This window comes from Prionailurus viverrinus, chromosome B4, assembly GCF_022837055.1.
Source record: "Prionailurus viverrinus isolate Anna chromosome B4, UM_Priviv_1.0, whole genome shotgun sequence".
Taxonomy (NCBI): Eukaryota; Metazoa; Chordata; class Mammalia; order Carnivora; family Felidae; genus Prionailurus; species Prionailurus viverrinus.
In genome coordinates, this window is record NC_062567.1 from 66,682,032 (window position 1) to 66,706,942 (window position 24,911).

At 36.6% G+C, this 24,911-nt stretch overlaps 1 protein-coding gene across 5 annotated transcripts in view; it reads right to left on the minus strand.

The window, feature by feature from the left end:
- Positions 1 to 799: 799 nt before the first annotated feature.
- Positions 800 to 24,911, minus strand: part of GXYLT1 (glucoside xylosyltransferase 1) — a 53,887-nt gene continuing 29,775 nt past the window's right edge. For 2 of the 5 annotated variants that reach the window (XM_047868516.1, XM_047868513.1), the window contains 4 exons: positions 19,417 to 19,540; positions 18,931 to 19,103; positions 6,543 to 6,700; positions 800 to 6,298 (listed from right to left, as the gene is read on the minus strand). In XM_047868516.1, coding sequence (XP_047724472.1) covers positions 6,271 to 6,298; positions 6,543 to 6,700; positions 18,931 to 19,103; positions 19,417 to 19,540 — 483 coding nt within the window. In that variant the 3' untranslated portion in view covers positions 800 to 6,270. Of the gene's footprint in view, positions 6,701 to 18,930; positions 19,104 to 19,416; positions 19,541 to 24,911 lie in introns of all 5 variants that reach the window. The other 3 variants (XM_047868517.1, XM_047868515.1, XR_007154231.1) reach the window with 2 other exon arrangements.

Consider the following 24,911-nt stretch of genomic DNA (forward strand, 5'->3'; position numbering starts at 1 on the left):
ACATGATAAAAACTGCTAATAAGTATTAATAAATTTTTCATCATGAATTTAAAATAACTTTTAAAGACTTCTTGGAAGTAGTCATCATCTCAATAACCTTTTAAAACCCTGTATATCATGACTAGAAAACACAATGTATAAATAATAAAATATATAAAACTGAGAACTGTGAGATCATAACAATACAGACAACTTTTAAAGCAAAATTACCCTTTAGCACAGAAAATGTACTGGTCTCTAATCTGAAAAGTAATCCCCCTGGAAATTATAAGAAATACTTGGGCCAGTAAACCAATGTGTGGTCTGTTGCTGTCTCCCAAGCTCCTAACCCTTCTACCCAACCAACTTTTAACAGAACGCCAACGTTGTTCCCTTTCCTCCGAGCAGCCATTTTTCAAGGGAAGGCCATTTTGAAGTTTGGGGCAAATCTCCATGGTCTGAGCCAACTGTTAACGAATTGCATTCCCTTTGCAAAGCAGCTGTTTTAGACAGACATTATTATGGCTATAAGAGCTAGAAGAACCTTCTTCTTGCAAAAAAAGACGTATATTTCTGCCTCTGGTTGTCATGTGCACCTGGATATTAGCTGTCACTCTGTGGCCATGTGGTTGAGACCAAGCTCACATGCTGAAAATGCTGAAAAACATACAGTACCTAGCTTCTGATTACACTGTTCAGCTGTAGAAATAGCCAATCTTGAAACTGCTTACAGCCTAGGCTCCTAGTTATCAGGGATCTCAACCCTAAAGATTCCAATTTTAGGAATAATTGCCAGAATAATTCAGACACATCATTTGAAGAAATTAAACATTTATCAAGTACATGTTTATTTAGCAACAGCAATACAGTTTCTCAAGAAAAAGTGGAAGTGAATTCCCCCACAACAGAACAAAGCAACTTTCCATTATTCTCAGGTTACATCCAAATCTATCATCTTATACCCCTTTAATAAATTTCAAGATACACCAAATACTGGGAGGAAGATAACCAAATTATCCTAAAACCATAATATTTTAAGGTAAAAGGCAGTTTAAGGATAGTAATTTCTATATATCACAGTACACCAACAGTCCTTCCTGTAGCTTTAGGACCAAACTAACTCAAAATATTAATGTATTTATGCAAAATGCTTATGAAAAATTGAAACACTTGCAAATTTTTCCAGTTTCTGATTTCAAGGACAGGTGCAAAACATCATCCCCTTCATAGATCTTCTATTACAGCATCCATAAAAAACCATTGGTCCAGCTCTCAAACACTGATGACAATGCATATGATGTATGTGGGTTTTGCTAAGTCTTGAATGGATGACCTATTCTACAGGTATACTACAAACCCTGAATTATTTTTGCACAACATTCCAATATTCCCTGAAGAGATTTTACACAAAGTTAAAAACAGCTATTTTCCATCACAGTCAAAGTTAACTTACTTTTTAAATGGAATAACACTGTTGCGTTCTCTTCATGTTTTACAAGGAGTTGCATGGTAATACGTGTGTGAATATGCTCACAAATTCAGATTGTATATATAAACTAAACATAAGCAAAGGTTCCGCATCAGTTCTTAAGTTTGATATTAAAATGCCTGACCACAGACCCTTCAAAAAGCATTCACAGTATTGGTAATAAGAGAAATTTTCAAGAGATTTTTTTTTCCCTATCTTTTCAAAGGCACTCTTTTGTTTACAAATTGAGTTTATAGAAAATTCTAAACAAACAGTACCATTAGACACTTGGAATTATTGGTAGAGATAAGAGATATGGTGACGACACACTGTTTTCCATTTAAAAGTAAATTTGACATATAATCAATTTTGAACTACCTAGTCCAACAGCTATTCCACATTCTTCTCATGGTTGAGTAATTCCTAGATATCTGAATTAACATTATAGTCATTTTTTGTTTAAAAAAAAAAAACATTCCTGTGCCACCTCTTAGACTTGTCTTAAGTTTATATAACTTTGTTTTAGAAATCTGGTTTCATGTTCAGTTAATTAGGAAACAGCAAATATCAGAACAGCTTAGCCAGACTTTAAGAGGCAAAAAAGGGTTGCTTTGGCAATGTATAAAAGGATAACTGTTACAGTACAAATCACTATTTAATCTACTTTTATTAAATATTAAAATGCATAAGGCAATTGTTGTTTTAAGACACTTGAAAGACATTTAATGAATGGATAACTGGCCTCACACCTGAAATATTGCACCCCTCCTATCCTTCTCTATTTACTCTAAGGAACCAAAAGAGTTATTTAAAAACAAAAAACAGATCCATGATCTTTTCAAAACACTTCAAAGAGGTTCTGATTACCATTAAAGTATTTATTACTTACAATACAAACTTCTGAGAGACACTGAATAGTATCTTTTCAGGCTTTCCCCTTCAGTGTGTTTCTCCTATTCTCTTGAATCCATTCTTAATGGTGTGACTGCAAATATGCCTACTGAGGAATCAATAGATGTGATTTATTGTGTAAACTGCCATTCAAAGCAGGGCAATGATTCCCAAATTTGGCTTCCTATCAGTTTCATGTAAAAAACTGCTGCTAAGATTCCTGGGGCCCTTCGGACCTAACCAAGCCATCCCCTCCACCCCAGCCTCCCCTGTGAATCCATGTGGTTAGTCTTGCATAACCCAACACCTGGGATGACTTTAGAACAATATTATAAAGGAGGGTATCTGTCATCATGTTTCCACAGGTCTTAGCTCACAAACTGGGATCCAGGTAAAAAAAAATACAATGTTGATCATCACCACTAAATTTAGGTCAGTGAGTAGAGTGACCGGAAAAAGACTCTAGTATTGATAAATCAAACCAAGGTAGCTGTGCTGCCCACCTCTATGAAAGCCAACACCCCTCCTGACCTTGGAGGGTCTCATGAACTGAAACACAAGCCAGGAAGACAGTTGCATGGGGAGGGGGTGCTAAACTAAAAAGTGACTGTTTCCATAGCATTTCTCTCCATCTCCACTTCTCGATTTTCCCACTCTCATTCCATCTTTTCTCTTACTCTGCCGTTTGCCATTCTCACTTTTACTCCCTTCTCTTTCCTCACTTTTCTCACTTTCTCTTTTTTCCTTCTCTTTATTTGATTATTCATTTATAATCACCCCTTTCTTCTCTGCTTTCTCTTTCTTAAAAACTCCTCCTTACATAATATAAGCAAATTCATACTGGAGATATAATACATGTCAGAAAACACTCATCCACTCACCCTAAGGAAACAAAATGATATGTATAGGAGGCAACATAACAAAACAGAACCTCAACAGTAATGCTCGTGTGGCATGTACAAACCATAGAGAATGCATTCAAATCTGTCATTTCTGTTGAGTCACATAACTTCCTGACTTATGACTTCTGAGTCTCATGAGGTGGGAAGAGCATATTGATTGTTTACAAACCAAGGCACATGGAAGGTGAAATGAAATGCCTGGGATCCCAGACCAAGAAAATAATCCAGATGTAACACACAGATTAGTTTTCTTTCCACTATACCAGTAACATCTCATGGGAGGCAAGACGAAAGAGCAACAGATAAGCGGTACTATTATTTCAGGTTCTAAAGTGTCCAAAAGATAACTGGGTTACCTTATATATTACGAACTATTCCTCACAAGGAAAAAAATTTTATGTATTGCTTTTAAATGTAAATCACAATATATATTTTCTAAAGGTTTCCAAGTTCTTTTAGGATGGCTACTTCATACAAATAAAGTTTGACTACAGTTTGAAGTCATTCCACTTTGGTAATATCGTAGCCCAGAGATCGTTCTGAGGTCAGAATTGTTCTCACACAAAGACTCAAAGAACATTATATAATGTAATTTATATAAACTGCATAGATATACTGTTCTATGAAAAGAAATATATGTTCTCTAAGTTGTTCTACAATTTTATTTCATTAATGCTGAGAACTGCCTTTCTTAAGAATTCTCAAAGAAAAAGTTACCCTATCTAAAGATAAATTCAGAAAACTCATTTTACTATTGTTATGAACTTTCTGTAATAACCTAAATTTTAGGTAAATATAGCCCCTAAAGTAGGAAGTTGCCCAATTAAGTCAGTAGGAAAATGCCCAATTAAGTCAGGTCTGAATAAACCAGATGAAGAACCTTCTAACTGATCTACAGTATGGAGCATGTGACAGTGTAAATAAGTCACAACATGAGACCACAGTATACAGTTCAGTTGGATTAAATCATGACCATACTCTACATAGTCCCAACCCACTCTATTAGAGGCTCTCTGTTCACTGAGGAAATTAAAACTAAGAAACTTACTAATAATATAAATTCCTATTTTTTCAATAACCCCAATTACTCTAATATTTCAGAATCACATTTATAATCCAGCTGTGCCAAGAATTATGGTATTCTAACTTCAATCTTCAAGTTGGCAAAATGACTCCTAATAGTTCTAAACTAGCTGACATCAGAATCACCTGAGGTGCTTATTAAAAACAGAATCATATGACTTATTTTTGTACCCTAATTCTAACATCAGAGACAATTAAGGAAATTTGCTTAGGGATGGATAGTAAATGACGTCAAAGGAGGTATGATGTCATCATAGTTACCAAAGTACTTATAGCGATGAAATAATAGGCTCTCTGGGATTTTCTTTAAGAGACTCTTCAGCAAAGAAAAGGGGAATAGATAATGCAAACATCGTTTAGATATTTTAAGGGTTTGATCTGGGCAAGAAGTACCACTGTACTGTTCTACTTTTGCATAGTTTTTAAATCTCTTCACTAAAAAAAATGTTTGCAGACTCCATCCTAGACACAGTGTACAAGAGTCTCCTAAGTGAAGCCCAGGGATCCACACTCAACAAGCTCCCCATGAGAGTCTAATATAGACAGGCAAAGTTCTCTCTTGGGGGCCACTAGAAATGATCTTATATGTACCCTCCAAACTTCAAAATTCTAGGATTCTCATTTTCTACTCAATAAACTCAATTTCAGCACAGTTCACAAGATCTCATATTCACCATGGCATTCTGCCAAGGACATAGAGGCTGTGTTCTCTAAACCCATCTATTCGAAGAATGCTGGGCTGGTTATTAACTTTCAATTTGTCTTTTTTTACACCTTCCTCTCTCAATTTGACCCTGACTAAAGTGAAAAAGACAGGGGACAACCACACTGACCATGTCTATCTGCATATGTCATGTTTCCACAGAGGGCACTCTAGCTTTATAAAGCTAATCACCACTATTTTCACGCAAGTGGTATTCTTCCTTCATGATTTTCCCTTCTCTAAGTATTAAGATATCAAAAGGGAAAAGAATAACCATGTAGTACTTACTAAAGTGAGACATACACTGCAGGACAGTACATGCTAAGTACTCAAAATCTACAGTTACGTTAGAGAATAGTCAAGAACACTAAGAGAAATAATGTTTCAAGATTAAAAGAAAGTCTTAAGTGATGCTCAAAAAAGGAAGACATGTACATTAAACCAATCAAAACTACTTTTTTAATACTCAGAACAATCTTCTTAATCCAAATCATTCGTGAACGTTGTAAGACTCTCTACATTTGCTTCTTCAAAAGTATCTTGCAAAGCCATTCTGAGGTAGAAGAAAAAAAAAAGTTTAAATGGACCACCTTTTTTCCTGCTTCATTGTAACCAATATTACTGTTCACAGGAAGTATACAGCTTATGCATTTTGGTCCATCACATTTTCCACAATGACGGAAGTATACTAGTTAGGTTCTCATTTATGATCAGCAGATCTTTTGCTTCCAGAATGCCCAGTAAAGCTGAAAATTTTCATTTAAAGTGATGAAAATTTCCAAAAATATCTGTTTAACAATCTCAGATCTGAGTTTTGGCAAGACAGGTTAGCATATACAAATGAAAATACTATGTTTCACAAACACACACAGAGACAAAAACTCCCAACATTTTTACCGTTTTTTTCACTTTCTTATACAGCTCAGTTTTAAACGTGCAGCTTACTTATAATCTAATCTTAAACATGATTGTCACAGAAATAGTTTAAAACAGAGATGAAATGTATAAAGGCACACATCGATTGTCAATAGTTACATCGGTTACATCACATTGCTTTAGAAACAGAACACGTTCTGTTCCTGTAAACTTTATGTGTCACACATTTAAAGTGAGGTTAGTGCTGACATAAAACTACTGCTATACTCACAGTTTGAGTGTTTTCACTGTGTATGAGGTACATTTTCTCCATCCATACACCCCTACTGTTCTTACTTACTTGAGAAGAGTCAACCAAATTCTGTAGGCTACAACCATTCAATGTTTTCATCAATACTGGAATGACAGCAAATAACATTACAAAACATCAGAGATCAAAAGTGTCTTCTTGTTGGGATCCAATACTTTAACTTATTCTTCATTACATGAATATTTGCTTATTTAACTTCTTCAGGAAAAACAATTATTCTGAAGATGAATAATTCCTTCCTGAATACTTCATTCAAGACTATTCCTTCACACATATCCCCTGATATTTTGTTGTTTTAATTCATTTGATTTGGCAGTCACCAAGAATCACCTTTCCTTTGGTGGTCTATCATAACGATCTTGTATGCTTTTTGTTAGCTGTTTGATAAATATTTTGTAAATTTTTCCACAGTAGGTATGGACTGTCTTTTGTAGTTCCAGTTCTAAAGGTTTTAATAAGGAACGGATGTTGTCATCTTTAAAAGAACACTAGAGAAAGAAAATAAAAAGACAAAGATATATATAAAAATTTAATTAAACTCCAAACAACTTCTTCAATCAATTTAATATTAGTAACTTCCAGTCTCACAAAAAGTATATATGCTCAACAAATATGTTCAATGAATTAAATGGCTGTATGATCTCACATTAGTGGAGAAAGTCAGAGTAAATCACTGGGGGCATCAGGGAAAGTTTTTCAGAGAAGATGTAATGGAGGCAGGGCATCCCAAGCCAAGGCAAGAAAGAACATGTACAAGGGGCAGAGAAGGCCCAGAGACACGTACTGGTATAAGATGATGATCAAAAGTTCTGAAGGTGTCTGAGAGACACTAAGGAAGGACAAAAGTCACTCTGGTAACAGTGTTGAGGCTGTACTACAAAGGATTGAGAGAAAGCCATGGAGTGGGAGGAATGTAAAACACCAGCACAGTTCAGGGTTTCCCGAAGAGCCCCTAACTGCACAAAGGGGTCCCATGGGTAAATACATTTGGGAGCTGCTGCACATTATGCACTCTTCGTGGGAACTCACACTGGCACATGAAAAGCCCAAGGGTATCTGGGGGGCTCAGTCGGTTAAGCATCTGACTTCAGCTTATGTCATGATCTCATGGCTTGGGAGTTCGAGCCCTGCGTCAGGCTCTGTGCTGACAGCTCAGAGCCTGAAGCCTGCTTCAGATTCTGTCTCCCTCTCTCTGGGTCTCCACCCCACCTCCCCCACCACTTACACTCTGTCTCTCTCTCTCTCAAATATGAATAAACATTTTAAAAAAAGAAAGAAAAAGCAAAGCAAAGCCATAAACAGTAAAATGAAAAATACACATGTTGAACATTGTTTGGCCCACTATTTCCAAAATATATTTTTGACCAGTCCTTTTTCCCTGTAAAATACATTAATATCCCAAGGAATATATTTTGAAAAATACTGTAGTAGCAGCTAAGTGGAAATAACTTGTGATTTTAGTGTTTTCAACCAGCTCTGTTTTTTTAAAATAATTTTTTCAAGTTTATTTATTTTGAGAGAGAGCGGGAGAGCACAAGTAGGGGAGGGACAGAGGGAGAAGGGGACAGAAGAATCCCAAGCAGGCTCCATGCTGTCTGCGCAGAGCCCATTGCAGGGCTCGATCCCAAGAACTCGAGATCATGACCTGAGCTGAAACCAAGAACAGGACGCTTAACCTACTGAGCCACCCAGGCATCCCTAACCAGCTATATTGTTTTATTTGGCCTTTGCAACTAGGCATTTTTTCAATTAGAATGATAGATGGGGCTTGAAAATGGAACATTTTATGTGAAAGTTTGGTATCAGTGAAATATGCAAAATCTTGAAGGAAATCCAGAACCTGAAATCACAGAAGGATCAAATGACCTGAGGTCATTCCCAAGGTTCACCACCATGACACTGAGGGGAGGGGAGGGGAGGGGAGGGGAGGGGAGGGGAGGGGAGGGGAGGGGAGGGGAGGGAAGGGGAGGGAAGGGGAGGGAAGGGGAGGGAAGGGGAGGGAAGGGGAGGGAAGGGGAGGGAAGGGAAGGGAAGGGAAGGGAAGGGAAGGGAAGGGAAGGGAAGGGAAGGAGAAAGGAAAGGAGAAAGGAAAGGAGAAAGGAAAGGAGAAAGGAAAGGAGAAAGGAAAGGAGAAAGGAAAGGAGAAAGGAAAGGAGAAAGGAAAGGAGAAAGGAAAGGAGAAAGGAAAGGAGAAAGGAAAAAGGAAAGGAAAGGAAAGGAAAGGAAAGGAAAGGACCACTTGAATCACAATTAGTGAGTCTGCAGGAAGCCACAGCCAACCTTTGGAAACAGGATGAACTTGGATGATAATTTGTAACATGGCTTTTATCACTGTATAAATGTAAACAGATGCTAAACCTCAGTATCTCTTCAGAAAGAAAACTATGAGCATTAACTGCATGAAACCATCACTCTTGGGGTGATTTTCAAAACCCAATCACATACACTGAAGATAAACATTGTTTTGAAGATCAAAAAAAGGGGGGAAGGGGAGCTTCCCTAGGAAGAATGTAATGAAAATAATAATTTAAAAAAAGAAAGAAAGAAAATCACTGACACATAGGTATCTGGGAGAAATTAAAAGCTGGACTAGGTGTGGTGTGGTGTGGTGTGGTGTGGTGTGGTGTGGTGTGGTGTGGTGTGGTGTGGTGTGGTGTGGCGTGGTGTGGTGTGGTTTGGTTTAAAGGACCTCCTACATGCAAAGCACCTAAAAGCTTTAAATGTATTAAGCATTTAAGCCTCACACCAACTTTAGGAACGGTAATATAATTACCCCACTTACAATCAAGCAACTAAGTTACAAACAACTGAGGCAAGGAGACAGAATTCTCCTAGTTACAAAGGTAGTAAGTAGCCAAGCCAGAATTCAACCCCAGCTCCAAAACTACAAGCTGCCGACCACCACACAGCACTGCTTATCCAAATAAATATATGAAACTGTGTCAAATCAGTTTCAAAAGTCCTGTTGAAAGGTAAAGCTCAATTAACAGTGGGAAACTGGGAAAACAGCTATGCTGTGTAAAGGTGTGCCTAAAATTTGTTTGGGGTTAAAAGCAGCAGCCATGTTGAACGAGGCAACCTTTATCAAGTGACACTGTCAAGTAATATCTCAACGTACACAAAAAACATGCTTGGACAACTGTGTTTGAGAGGCAGATAATACTGTGAAGACCAAACTACGATCTTTTTCTTACTCAGCAATGACAATAAAATAAAAATATTACAAAGCTGCTTACAAGTTAATTCCCAGAGGGGCACCTGGTGGCTCAAGCAGTTAGGCGTCTGATTCCTGATTTAGACTCAGGTCATGATCCTATGGTTCTGTCAGTGCAGAGCCTACTTGCTATTTTGTCTCCCTCTCTCTCCGCCCCTCCCCTGTTTGCTCTTTATATCTGTCTCAAAATAAAAATAAACTAAAAAAAAGAGTTAATTCCCACAAATATGAAGTACTTGAGATTCAGTTCATTCATTTTCATGTAATTTAAATCCAAGTGCTTGTGGTTAAAAAATTTTTTCTTCCCTGAGAAACTATTTTAAGATTTTTATGAAATAATAACAGTGCCTCATGAATTAGAGCTCTAATTTTAGTCCCCATAACACAACTAATTTTACCCTTAAGAGAGAAGATGATAAATTACCAAAATTTCCAACTATATAAATACAGCCTGAAGCCCCAGCACCTTCTGCCATTCATATAATCTGTAGCACCAAAAAGTTGTGCAGGACATAACTTGCATCTAGGTGTTCCCCTTCCCAGAGGCCACATGTGGCCTTACCTGACTACAGGCCTCTTTCCACACTGGATGCTGTGCCTGACTCATTCACCTTTCCTTCTCTGCCTAGTACTCATCCTTGTAGCTCAGTTCAAATGTCTGCACTTCTGAGAAGCCTTTCCTCATACAGTTAATCACTCCTTCTTCACTGGCACAGTACCCAGTATACAAACTTTTAAGATCATGCTTTTATACATAAGCCTGTCAGTTGAAAGGCAGTGAATAAGTATTGAGGCTAAGATGACCACAATTAGATAATCTGAGGCATTTTCAAAGAATAGAACAGGTTTTTAAAAGATGACAAAATGGCAATTCAATCCAACAAAATGCTGAGAGCCAAGTACACACAAGAAGGTCCAATAGTAACCCTAAACCACGATTTCACCTTCCATGGTTTCTGTTCCCTGCAGCCAACTGCAGTCTGGAAGCAGATGGTCCTCTTTCTGACACACTGTGAGAAGGTCAACAATAGCCTAACGCTGCTACAATGCCTCACTTCATCCCATCACATAGGCATTTCATCATCCCACATCATCACAGGAAGAAGGGTGAGCACAGGACAATAAGATATTTTGAGAGTGACTACATTCACATGACTTTTATTACAATATATTGTTATAACTGTTCTATTTCATTATTGGTTATCGTTAATCTCTTATGTGCCTAATTTATAGAGTAAATTCTATCACAGATATGTATGTATAGGAAAAAACAAGTAGGTATAGGGTTCAGTACTATCTACAGTTTCAGACATCCACTGGGGGTCTTGAAACATGACCCATGGACTAGGGGTGGGGACTACCATTGCACAGGAGGGAAACACTCAGGACTCCCTTGCAGAGATAGTTATGCAAATATAAGCAGGATGTGGAGTAAATCAAAGTTAACACAGAACCACCAAGAAATGTAATTCAGAATGAAATACATGAAGCAGAAAATACCTTATAGAGCAATAAAATGTTTTGTTCCCATTTTGCATTCGCAATTTCTAATCTTAATATTTTTATTCACTCAACAACTAATATTTAACAAATATGTATGGACTGTAAAACCTGATTTGCTGGAAGACACAGCCATGCATTTACATTTTAAAGATGGTTCATATCCTTTATAATTCAAATTGTTCATCTGCATTCAATGGCTATGACTAAGTTTCTGTCTGAAACTCACATAAATACCCTTGTCTGAATGCAATGCTTTTAAAAATTACACTTCTCGTTGAATTATAGATAAGGGAAGATAAAAACACTAAGCAAGAGCACCATAAAAGACTGATTAACTTCATTAAATTGAAAAATGGAAACATATAGCAATAGTTAATACAGATCCAAAACAAACACAAATAATCATTAATTCAGCATTTAAAAATATTTTAAAAGATTTATTTTTTAAAAATCAAGCATAATTAATCACCTTAAAACCATTACTCATCTTTTTAAAGGTATATATTTACCAAAGATAAAAGAAAAGATCATATAAAACTCGTGAGATTTAATTCCTCAATAACAGATTTTCTTAATGCTCAAAGGAAACAAAGAAATCCTATTTTTATAGGAATGCATTTCTTTTCAATCGTGCAGTCTCAGAATCCCAAAAGTACTTTTCTTCCTTTTTATCACCTTTTGACAACCCACGATAAAGCATTATTAATATACAAAATTGATTTCTGAGGGCATACAAGGTCTGCTACATTAAAATGAACATCAACGCTAAATTTTATAATTCTTCGGTGAGTGTCACTGTATCATGATAAACTGATTACCCAGAAACTCTATCTGTCAAGTTTATAGAAGAAGAAACTTAGCAAATACACAAAATGGTAGCCTACAATGCTCTCAGCACTGCACCTACCGCCACATTTGAGAAACACCAATTTCCAGGAAAAAACTTCAGTTCCTTATCACTGCAGATCATCACTTAACCTGGCCCTGCACCAGCACACTGACCCCATCCCAGCCACTGCGAACCCAGCACTCCATCCAACTGAACAGCTCCACACCTAACCTCTCTGTGGACTTTTTGTGAAAAAAGCATTTTTTGTGTAGAAAACCCCTGAACCTTTTTCTCAAGCAGTACTCTGCCCAGAAAGACCATCCTCCTGGAAAACTCTTACTCATTCAAGGCCCACTTCAAATGCCTCCTTGTGAGGCCTTCCCTGGCCCTTCAAGGCAAAAAGCTCTTAACAGTTTCAGTACTATCTCTGTCACAACGGATTATAGTTAAGTATTTTCATTCTCATTCCTATTAATGAGGATGTACTAGGCCAGTTATTAGCAATAAAAAAAAAACAAGTATCTAGAAAATAGGGTCAATCAGCCCTTCTCCTGACCCCCACACTTAAACCAAACTAGCACTATTATCTATTTATGTTCTGTCTTCACATCCACATAAGATTAGGCACAGTCTAGTCGAACAGAGTACATCTACATGAGGGATAAGTGGTAACATGTATTTCTCCCAAAGTATCAGTGAATTAGCTGCATAGACAGTGAAGACATAGCCCATTAAGCAAAATCATAAATCCATTTGGATTTGCCCCAAGTCTTGGTCCCCAACATATTCACGGAGACCTGGTTCATGCATCCATCTAAGGGTATGTAAAGTATAATCGCTCCCTTGGCACAAAAACAGACACATAGACCAATGGAATAGAATAGAAACCCCAGAACTAGACCCACAAACGTATGGCCAACTAATCTTTGACAAAGCAGGAAAGAACATCCAATGGAAAAAAGACAGTCTCTTTAACAAATGTGCTGGGAGAACTGGACAGCAACATGCAGAAGATTAAACTAGACCACTTTCTCACAACATTCACAAAAACAAACTCAAAATGGATAAAGGACCTGAATGTGAGACAGGAAACCATCAAAACCCTAGAGGAGAAAACAGGAAAAGACCTCTGACCTCAGCTGTAGCAATTTCTTACTTGGCACATCCCCAAAGGCAAGGGAATTAAAAGCAAAACTGAACTACTGGGACCTTATGAAGATAAAAAGCTTCTGCACAGCAAAGGAAACAACCAACAAAACTAAAAGGCAACCAACGGAATGGGAAAAGATATTTGCAAATGACATATCGGACAAAGCGCTAGTATCCAAAATCTATAAAGAGCTCACCAAACTCCACACCCAAAAAACAAATAACCCTGAAGAAATGGACAGAAAACATGAATAGACACTTCTCTAAAGAAGACATCCGGATGGCCAACAGGCACATGAAAAGATGCTCAACGTCGCTCCTCATCAGGGAAATACAAATCAAAACCACACTCAGATATCACCTCACACCAGTCAGAGTGGCCAAAATGAACAAATCAGGAGACTACAGATGCTGGAGAAACGGGAACCCTCTTGCACTGTTGGTGGGAATGCAAATTGGTGCAGCCACTCTGGAAAACAGTGTGGAGGTTCCTCAGAAAATTAAAAATAGACCTACCCTATGACCCAGCAATAGCACTGCTAGGAATTTACCCAAGGGATATAGGAGTACTGATGCATAGGGCCACTTGTACCCCAATGTTCATAGCAGCACTCTCAACAATAGCCAAATTATGGAAAGAGCCTAAATGTCCATCAACCGATGAATGGATAAAGAAATTGTGGTTTATATACACAATGGAGTACTACATGGCAATGAGAAAGAACGAAATATGGCCCTTTGTAGCAACGTGGATGGAACTGGAGAGTGTGATGCTAAGTGAAAAAAGCCATACAGAGAAAGACAGATACCATATGGTTTCACTCTTACGTGGATCCTGAGAACTTAACAGAAACCCATTGGGGAGGGGAAGGAAAAAAAAAGAGGTCAGAGTGGAAGAGAGCCAAAGCATAAGAGACTCTTAAAAACTGAGAACAAACTGAGGGTTGATGGGGGGTGGGAGGCAGGGGAGGGTGGGTGATGGTTATTGAGGAGGGCACCTTTTGGGATGAGCACTGGGTGTGGTATGGAAACCAATTTGACAATAAACTTCATATATTGAAAAGAAAAATTAAAAAATAAAAAAATAAAGTATAATCGCTCCCTGTCAACTCACCTTAATTACATAAAAGGATTGTTAAGACCGGGGGAAAAAAAGAACAGATATCTAAGACAAGGATGGGGGAGGGGCAGTATAATTTTTTTCATTGTCAATATAAAGCAGATGCTTAAAAGAGGAAAATGAGTGATGGGCACTGAGGAGGGCACTTGTTGGGATGAGCACTGGGTGTTTATGTAAGCTAATTTGACAATAAATTATATTAAAATAATAATAATAATAAAAAAAGGAAACCCCAGACACCAGCATGTGGGGGGGGGGGGGGTTTAAAAAAAAAAAAAAAAAAGAGGAAATCCTGTTTACAAAGGCAACAAAGAAATTAAAATACTGAAGCATAAACTTACGATCTGTTCAAAAATATGAACAAATCTATTAAACATTCATGAAAGACACAAATGGAAAGATAGCCCTTGTTCTTGATTAAGATGTCTCAACAACCAAACGTTTCAACACCATCAAAATGTCTGCAGCTCCTAAGAAGCGGACTCACTACCAATAAAAATACAAAGTGAGTTAATATTTGTAGAAAAAGATATCTACAATAGCTAGGAAAACAGTAAGAACAGGCTCTGAAGAAGAAGTAAAGTAACTCTACCAAATATTAAAACATAACACAACACCTTTATAATTAAAATAGTATTGCATTAGTACAAAAATAGGCCAATGTAACAAAACAGAAAATCCAGATATTACAACAGAACTTTAGTATATAATAAAGTCAGTATCTCAAACCTTTGGGTTAAAGACAGACTTAAATAAACGGGTATTGAGAGAAGATAGCCATTTGGGAAAAGGTCCATACCTCACCAAATACAAAAGATTAAGTTCCAAATTGAGCAGAAGACTAAATGTAATAAATGATACAGTATGCAGGTGAATTTTTCTACAACCTGAGTGTAAGAATTAAAAGGCTTTCTAATTATGAATTTTTCTTAAAACTTTTAAAAACTTGATTACATAAAATTAAAAAAAAAATTTTTGCAAAAAATGCTATAAACAAAGTAGAACTGGCAGAAAATATTTCTAGGAGATATCACAGAAAAAGGACTAATGTCCCTAAAATACAAAGAACTTACAACAACTGGCAGGAAAAGAGGGGGGAAGCAAACACCAAAATTCCCTCATGGTGATGGTTGCACAACTCTGTAAATATGCTAAAAATTACTGAATTATGCACTTTATTTTTTAATTTTTAATGTTTATTTAATTTTGAGAGAGAGAGAGAAAAAGACAGAGTGCAAGCAGGGAGGTGGTGGGTGGCAGGGCAGAGGGAGAGGAAGACACAGAGTCCGAAGCAGGCTCCAGGCTCTGAGCTGTCAGCCCAGAGTCCAACGTATGTCTTGAACTCATGAACTGCAAGATCATGACCTGAGCCAAAGTCGTAAGCTTAAGGGACTGAGCCACCCAGGAGCCGTGAATTATGCACTTTAAATGAGTGAACTTTGTATATATAAATTATGTGTCTAGAAAATTATTTATTTTTTTAATGTTTATTTATTTTTGAGAGAGAAAGAGAGCACAAGTTGGGGAGGGGCAGAGAGAGGGAGACACAGAATCCAAAGCAGCTCTAGACTCTGAGCTGTCAGCACAGAGCCCGACACAGGGCTCAAACCCACGAACCATGAGATCATGACCTGAGAGTCGGACACTTAACCAACGAGCCACCCAGGTGCCCCTCAATAAAATTATTTTTAAAAACCTATAGAATAGGTAAAAGAGACCTGAAAGAAAATTCACCAAAGAAAAGATATGAAAATGGCCCTTACATATATAAAACGATGCTGACCTCACTCATAAAAGAAATTAAAACTAAACTAAGATTCCATTTCTCACTCATCAAAATGGCAAAATTTTGAAGGCTTGAAAACACACTCTACTGATGAGGCTGTTGGGAAATAGGCCTCCTCATAAAATGTGGGCAGGAATTCAAATAATCCTTCTGTAGGGGAAATAGGCAGTATCTTCAATCCTTAATGCCACTTGCAGGAACTTACCCTGAAGATACATCTCCCATCAATACAAACATATATACGGCAAGGTTATGCACTGCTGCATTATTCAGAATTCAATATGTTGGAAACTACGAAAATGTTCAAATGTAAGAGATTGCTTGAATAAACGCTGGTATATACACAAAACTCTGAAATAGGATACAGTCTTTAAAAAAAAAAAAAAGATAAATGGGTGGGGGGGATGGGTGAAACAGGTGATGGGCATTAAGGAGTGCACTTGTGATGATCACTGAGTGGTGGATATATAGAATTGTCTAGTCACTATATTGTACACCTGAAACTAACATAACACTGAATATTACCTATACTGGAATTAAGATAAAATTTTTTTAAAAGAGGAAGAGATTTATTAATGCATGAATTTTTAGACTTTTAAGTGAAAAAAACAGAGCAAATAATATAAACAGTATGCTTATATTTTGTGTAAGAAAAGGGGGATTACAAAAAAAAAAGAAAAGGGGTATTATAAAATATACATGTATCTGCTCATATATACAGGAAGGACAAATCAGAAAACAATGAAACGGGTAATTTATGGGTTTGGGGGCTTGGGGTGGAAGGGGAGGGGAAAAAGTGATACTTCTGAGTAAACCTTTATATAGTTTTGACTTTTATTAACATTTAGCATATCAAATTAAAGTTGAATCAGTAGGAGCATCTGGCTGTGTCAGTCAGTAGACATGCAACTCTTGATCTATGGGGTTGTGATTAACTCCCCACACTGGGTGTGGAGATTACTTAAAAATAAAATCTTTACAAAAAATAAAAATAAAAAAATAAAGTTGAATCAATAAAGGAGGAAAAAAACTTAAAAATGAAAGCATATCGAAGCAAATAAACCCAACTGTATTTCAAATGAATAAAATAACCACACTGAAAGGTAGGAAAAAGAACTAATCCAAGTAGCTGCTGAACACAGTACTGAGTACATGCCCTCATGGGGGTATGGGGGGAAAGTGGTAGATAATGGGAACAAATCCTTAACTCTTCTTAGGTTGGTTTTTACCAAAGAATACAGCATTTCTAAAATTATTTTAAATGTATTGTAAGATTAAGCAGATAGGAAGTGCTTTATGTCAAAAGGCAGGATTCTAACTGTGGAAGGAGCTAAAACATGAAAACAGAATAGAAAGCAGGAAGAGCCTTGGGGCAACAGTGGAGGCATCAGTGTGGGTACATGATTGTATATCATATACACTGAATGCATATATGTGTGTATTTAATTTTCCTAGCTCTGTCACTGAAAGAGCTCAGTGGCAAAGACAGTGGCTCAGAAGCAAAGACACCCTTGTGGCAACAAGCATGCCTAGCACCCAGAGCCCTCTGAAAGAAACCAGAGCTCCTTTGACAGATAGCTATTTTCAGGGTTAAGACAGGGAAGGAAAACAAATTGAGCCTAGCATATTTTGTTGAAAAAATAATAAAGAGGGGTGCCTGGATGCCCAGTCGGTTAAGCATCTGACTTTGGCTCAGGTCATGATCTCATGATTCGTGGGTTTGAGTCCTCTGTTGGGCTCCGTGCTGACAGCTCAGAACCTGGAGCCTGCTTCAGATTCTGTGTCTCCCTCTCTCTCTTTCCATCCCCCATTCATGCTCTCTTTCTCTCTATATCAAAAATAAGCATTAAAAAAAATAATAATGGGGGCGCCTGGGTGGCGCAGTCGGTTAAGCGTCCGACTTCAGCCAGGTCACGATCTCGCGGTCCGTGAGTTCGAGCCCCGCGTCAGGCTCTGGGCTGATGGCTCAGAGCCTGGAGCCTGTTTCCGATTCTGTGTCTCCCTCTCTCTCTGCCCCTCCCCCGTTCATGCTCTGTCTCCCTCTGTCCCAAAAATAAATAAACGTTGAAAAAAAAAAAATTAAAAAAAAAAATAATAATAATAATGAAGTGGTACTCAAAATAATGATGGGAATATGTCAGATGAGCACACGAGTTTACCAAAAGGGACTCCCAATGACCAAACTGGAAACTTAGGCATCAACATAATAAAAGGAAATACTGCATTATAAATCATTAAAAAAAAAAAAAACCTATCAATGACTTCTTACTGTTAATGTACAGATAATTAAATTGATAAAAGGGGATGGCTCTACTTTACAGGAGAATGCTAGAGTGCCAAAGTTGTATGCAGAAGGACAGCTAGGGCTGGATAATCATCAATTTGCGACTACCACAGTAAAGACTGGTTTGAACAAGAACCAACAATGGATGCTATATACAGTTTAGAAATTTTGATGAGAAGCAGGGTATTTCCATAAGAGGGAAAAAAACCTACACAATGGAGAAACTGAACGACATTTTGAGTGAGTGATTAAAACCAGCATCACCAATGAAGGGCAGGCACACAAAGGTGACTGTGAATGTGATACCCTGAGAAGGACACATCATTTACATAGTGTTTTGCCCTGGAGGACATACCCTAAACCTTATCATAAGGAAACATGAGACAAGCCAATATAAAGAACAGTCTAATACGGAAGGAGGTAAAGAGGCTCTACTCTCCAAAAATGTCAATGTCATAAAAGACAAAGAAAAACTGAGAAACTGTTCTACATCAAGAAAGTAAAGACACATGAAAATAATATATCAATATTAAATTTCCTGAGTTTGGTACCTACACTGTGGTTAATAAGAGAACTTCCCTGTTCTTAGTGAAAACACACTCAAGTCTTTAAGGAATAGAAGAGCATTATGTGTGCAACTTATATTCAAATGGTTCAGAAAAAAACATGTCTATATAGAAAGAGAACCAATGATAAAGCAAATGATGTAAAATGTTAGTAATTAATGAACATTAGTAAAGGATATGGACATTTTTTGTATATTCTTGCATATTCTCTAAGTTTGTAAGAATTTCAACATAGAAAGTTCAAAAAATAAAAGAACACATTCTTACATTTCTCAGTGCTTCATAAATAGCTCTAAATGCTGGTTGTTTATCATCATGGTAAACACCTCTGTTCCCATGAAGAATAAAGATTCCTTCTTCTTCTGCTTCCTGGCAATTGCTTCCATATATACAATGATCTGGTCGATAATTCCATTGACATGGAAAAACAAAAAGGCTTTCTATGTGAAGAAAAATAAAACAATAAAGCAAATAACTCTAATTCCACGAATGAACATTCTGCAAAATTTTAGTTTAAAAATACTGCTCTTACAGGAAATTTAAAATAGTGCAAAATACGTTTGGCATTTAGATCCCTTCCTACGAAAACAAGATGAAGAAAAGTTTAAAAATAAACGTTTTACTCTGTCTTAAACATAATTAGTGATATTCATTAATATAAGCCAAAGTCAAATAAATGCATTTCTTCATTTTTGACGACATATTACCTGATGTTTTACAAATGCAAAGAATGAAAGAAATTTAAATGATTACCTGGATTATGAAAAAAGATGATATTCAACAGATCTTGATCCCCCCATGTGATATTCAGTTTGTATTTTTTAAGCAGTGGCATAAGTATATCTCCCCATCGCAGCCGTACAGCTGTCATGTCATTCTGTGGGGAAATACATCAAGAAATGCTCAGGCTTCCATGTTTCAAATGGCAGCACAAGGACAATTCCCCATTCTTCCCTTAGCATTACAGAGCAGCAAGGAGAAATGCAAACTTCTTTTCTTATAAAACCAAGTGACTCAAATGTAAACCTAAATGTGAGTAGGGCTGTCCATTTGGGAGCAGGGAAGATAAAAGAAGACATCTGAAGCTGCATGTAGAAGTGACAAAACTAATAAAAGTCAGGAAAGAATAGGAAAGAGAAAGTAGGTGACAGTGTAAAGTACTATGACTATGACCTCATCTTAAAATGCAGGTAGTTTTAGTACTTGTATCATATGTCTAGATATCACCTATGTCACAGAGCTTTTGGGGGTTCAACCTGTTAATGTATAAGGTACTTGGAACTTTTTATCTAATGTATAAATAAAAAGTACCTGGCACATAGTACATACTTAATGTTAGCTATTACTGTTACTGTGATCACTATCATTCTTAGACTGATTTGCTTATCTTTTATAATTGACATTTCAAAGAAATCCACTTGAAACTGATAAATCAAAAACAGGTAGTGAATTTTATCATTTGCCTTTTCAGTCTCTATAAAGTTGCTCATAAGCTCATTATTTTAAAGCAGAAAGTCAAATACCCAAGGAAACAAAAGAGTTCAAAGAGGGCTCTGGATCTTGTGAATGTGGGTGACAAGCGGTGGAGCTGAATACTAAGCCTTTTGAACTCATTTCCTTCTTTTAAACTCTCCAGACTTAAACCAGTATTCCTCAAAGTGCAATTTACAGTGTGCAGGACAGTGAATTTTTGATGTCCTTCACAACATTAAGTACAGAAATTAAGAGTAACATTTAGAAACATTTATAGCAATTCAAGAGAATAATTTTATATTTAATCTAATATGTTTCTAGTCACACACACAAAAATGTAAAAAACATTTTTATAGTAACTTATATACATCATTTTTACAAACATATTGGCTCATGAAAAACTAAATTTAAAATACAAAATTGATCCTCCATACACAGTATGAATGGCATTGTTATAAGCTATTCTAGGATATATAATAAACACAATGGGGGTAACAATCTATTCCTTAAGAAAGAGAAAGAAAAGCCAGAGTTTCTGGGGGGAAAAGCTACATATTTAAACTAAATATTATCTGCTATAGTCATATTATCCTCGTGCCAAGTCTCTCAACACAGTAAACACAGTAATTATAAAATAATCAGGAATTCCCCAAAACAATGACTGAAAGAAGTTTTATTTAAGGAAATAATAAGAAAATACTTTGTTGAAAGGACGACTCTAAAGTAAGTCATTTAGCATGTTAACTAAATGTTCTTAGGGTAAGAAAAGGGAAATCTGAATTATAAAAGGACAATGACTAGCAACACATTCAACACACAGGGCTGGTGAACCCCTTGTACCATGCCATTTTCAAATCTTCATTGGATTCTGTGCATTCAAATACATAAATATAAATATATAAAGAAATACACCTATTCAGGGGCACCTGGGTGGCTCAGTCAGTTGAGAATCTGACTTCGGCTCAGGTCATGATCTCACGGTTCGTGAGTTTGAGCCCCGCATTGGGCTCTGTGCTGACAGCTCAGAGTCTGGAGCCTGCTTTGGATTCTGTCTCTCTCTCTCTGCCCCTCCCCCACTCGCACTGTCTCTCTCTGCCTCTCTCTCTCAAAAATAAATTTAAAAAATATTTTTTAAAAAAAGAAGTATGCCTATTCAAAGAAAAAAATCAATGAAAGATAAAATTACAAGGTCTAGTGAAGTCTTCAGAAAAAAAAAGGAAAATAACTTTAAGGAAAAGTTCTATAAAAATATTTGATAAAAATATATAAAAACCATGTTAAAAATAACACTATTATATGCTAATTACATAACCTAGAATATCCAAAACAACTAATGAAAAACTATACAAAATTAGTTTAGAAAAGAGGAATTACATATAAAAGAAGTTCAAGTTAATAGAAACTGTTTTAAAAATAGAGAAATGGGGGCGCCTGGGTGGCTCAGTCGGTTGAGCGGCCGACTTCGGCTCAGGTCATGATCTCACGGTCCGTGGGTTCGAGCCCCGCGTCGGGCTCTGTGCTGACTGCTCAGAGCCTGGAGCCTGTTTCAGATTCTGTGTCTCCCTCTCTCTCTGACCCTCCCCCGTTCATGCTCTGCCTCTCTCTGTCTCAAAAATAAATAAACGTTAAAAAAAAAAAAAAAATAGAGAAATGGTCAAGGGGTATGGACAAAGAGCCATTCCCAAAGGAGGAAACAGAAATGGCCAAAAATTAAATGAACACGTAATTTTCCACACTGGTAGTATAGTTGACTAGTAAAGTGTAAGTTAAAATAGGAAGTACTTTTCAGTCATATAACTACATGCTCATACTAGTACACAAAAAAATAAAACCAAATCATCCATTCTCTGCAATATCAAACACATATGTACTGATATAAAAATCAATTATATATTTATTGAGTGAAAAAGGCAAACTGAAGATATATAAGAGGAATTTATTTTATTTAGCTTATTTATTTATTTTGAGAGAGAGAGTATGAGAGAGCAGGGCAGGGGCAGAGAGAGAGAGAGAGAAGGAGACAGAATTCCAAGCAAGCTCCAAGTTGTCAGCGCACAGCTTGATGTGGGGCTCTATCCCACGAACCATGATACCATGACCTGAACCAAAATCAAGAGTTGGATGCTTAACAGACTTGAGCCACCTAGGTGCCCCTGTAAGAGGATTTTATAGGTAAGTGCTCATGTACACGTTTATCTGTTTCAAAACACATTTTTAATGGGTCTGAAAAATACAAAACAAAGTTTATGACGTCATTTGGGCAAAGAAATGAAACTGGGAATAGAGGTATGTAAAGGGTGGGACTTTTCTTTTTATTCTACATACAATTAAATAAAATTAAAAACATAAATTTTTTAGGGGCACCTGGGTGGCTCAGTCAGTTGTGTCCAACTTCGGCTCAGGTCATGATCTCGCAGTTCCTGAGTTCAAGCCTCGTGTCAGGCTCTGTGCTGACAGCTCAGAGCCTGGAGCCTATTTCAGATTCTGTGTCTCCCCTTCTCTCTGTCCCTCCCCTACTTGTGCTTTATCTCTCTCTCTAAAAATAAACATTAAAAAAATTTTTTTTAAAGAGGCCTTATTTATATTCTTTGTTTTTTCCCAATAGAAAAAGGTTAAGAAGTATCCTAACAGGGATTCAAGACTGCAAATATAATCATAACAAAATACAAAGCAACAGCTTAACCACGAATGTATCATTGTGTACCATGCATAATGAGAAACAACAAAAAAGTAGAAGTTTTACTTGAATTTTTAATACATAACTATAATGCATCAGGTTGGAAATGAACAGTCATGAATTGTAGGAACTGTGTGACAGCAAACCAAATTAAGAATTTAAAGTATGGTCATTATCTTAAATGGGTAGTCTTACAGCTTTTCATCCAATAAGAACCATAGGGCAACATTCACAGATGTGTACAAAACAGTTTAGAAAGTTACTACAAGTAATCAGTTATATCACTAGAGCCAGAAACTGTAGAATCAGTAGGAAAAAACAAGGCAATGTTTGCTACAGATATAGTCTGGAAAACAATCAGGAAAAACAAAGACAGACATATGAAAAAAGGAATCAAAAATTAATAAATTTTATAGAAACCTCTCAGCAATCATAAATATAGTAACATCTGAAAACAAAGCAAATCTCCATTGTTCCCACAGGGCAAGAACAGGTTTGGAAAACAAGGACAGTAGATGTGAAGTAAATTGCACCTGCTGAATTAATGTATTAAGCATGCCTCTCATAGCCTTCATTAGTAAGTCTATAATGCACAGATGAAAACACAAGTTTAAAAGTCTTGAAATGATTTCAACTCCCATATCTACATCTCTAGTTGGTTTTAGAACATGCCACGACAAAAAGAAGGGGAGAAACTGCTAAAGTATTTAAGAGTGACATTTAAGTAAGTAAAAGATAATCATAGATTTGAACTAGATAGTTGTAACTGAAACGTTTGAGACAATAAATAATGGTGTTATACTAAATTATCTCTACAGTTCTTTGCAACAGTAAACTTCTCATAATTCTATGAATTTTGAATGAAGAGTTACTGAGAAGTCATATTATTCCTTAGCAGGTAATCTTACAGCACCATCTTCTGGTATAATATTACTGTGCATAGGCTAACAATCCAAAAAGGAAGACCTCATGGTATTATGCCTGTTTTATTTAGTAAAACCTATGGTTCATGAGATTTTAAAACTCAAGCTATATTAACAAATTGGGTACTTGAAGAAATGTTCACTGTTAAGCAAGAGCATAGGTTACACTAGCCTCATTAATGCATTCAATTGTAGGAGACAAAACTGAAAAGAATCAAGATTTCAGAAAGGTTCAGAAAACAGGGAAACTAAAAAACAAAACAAAACAAACAAACAAAACCAGGTTTACTACATCTACAGAAAATAAGGATGATGGGTACAAATGGTCCTAAGACTCAAATGTCAAGGCATGGGCGATGCTGCAAGCAGCAATGTTGCCTGTATCAAAGATAAATCGAGGAAACAACTCTAAATGGGGCCAAGATTTAAATGAGACACACAAATGCAGTAATAAATAATGGTATTAATTCCAGTTCACCAGGAGGCATAAGAAAAATATCTGACAAATATACACACATATATCCTCATATCATAAAAGACATAATAGACTTTAATGTTTAACATAGCCCTAACTAGATATAAAGGGATAAACAGTAAGTCTATATGGGTGTTTCAGAAGTCACTGCTTGTAGCTAACATTTAGGTGCTTACTATGTGCCATGCTCTGCACTAAGCATTTTCTTTTTATTTTTTATTTTAATTCCAGTATAATTAACATACAATGTTAGGTTCGTTTCAGGTATATACAACATAGTGACTCAACAATTCTATACATTACTCAGAGCTCATCATAATACGCGTACTCTTTTAATCACCATCACCTATTTCATCCATCCGTCCACCTTCCTCCCCTTTGGTAACCATCAGTTTGTTCTCTATAGTCAAGAGTCTATTTCTTGGTTTTTCTCTCTCTCTTTTTGTTCATTTGTTTTGTTTCTTAAATTCCATGAGAGATCATACGGTGTTTGTCTTTCTCTGACTGATTTCATTCAGCACTAAACTCTCTAGATCCACCCATGTTGCTGCAAATGGCAAGCTTCCATTCCTTTTTGTGACTAATATTCCATTGTATGTATATACCACCTCTTCTTTATCCATTTATTGATCGATGGGACACTTGGGTTGCTTGCTTCCATAATTTTATGGCTATTCTAAATAATGCTGTATAAACGTAG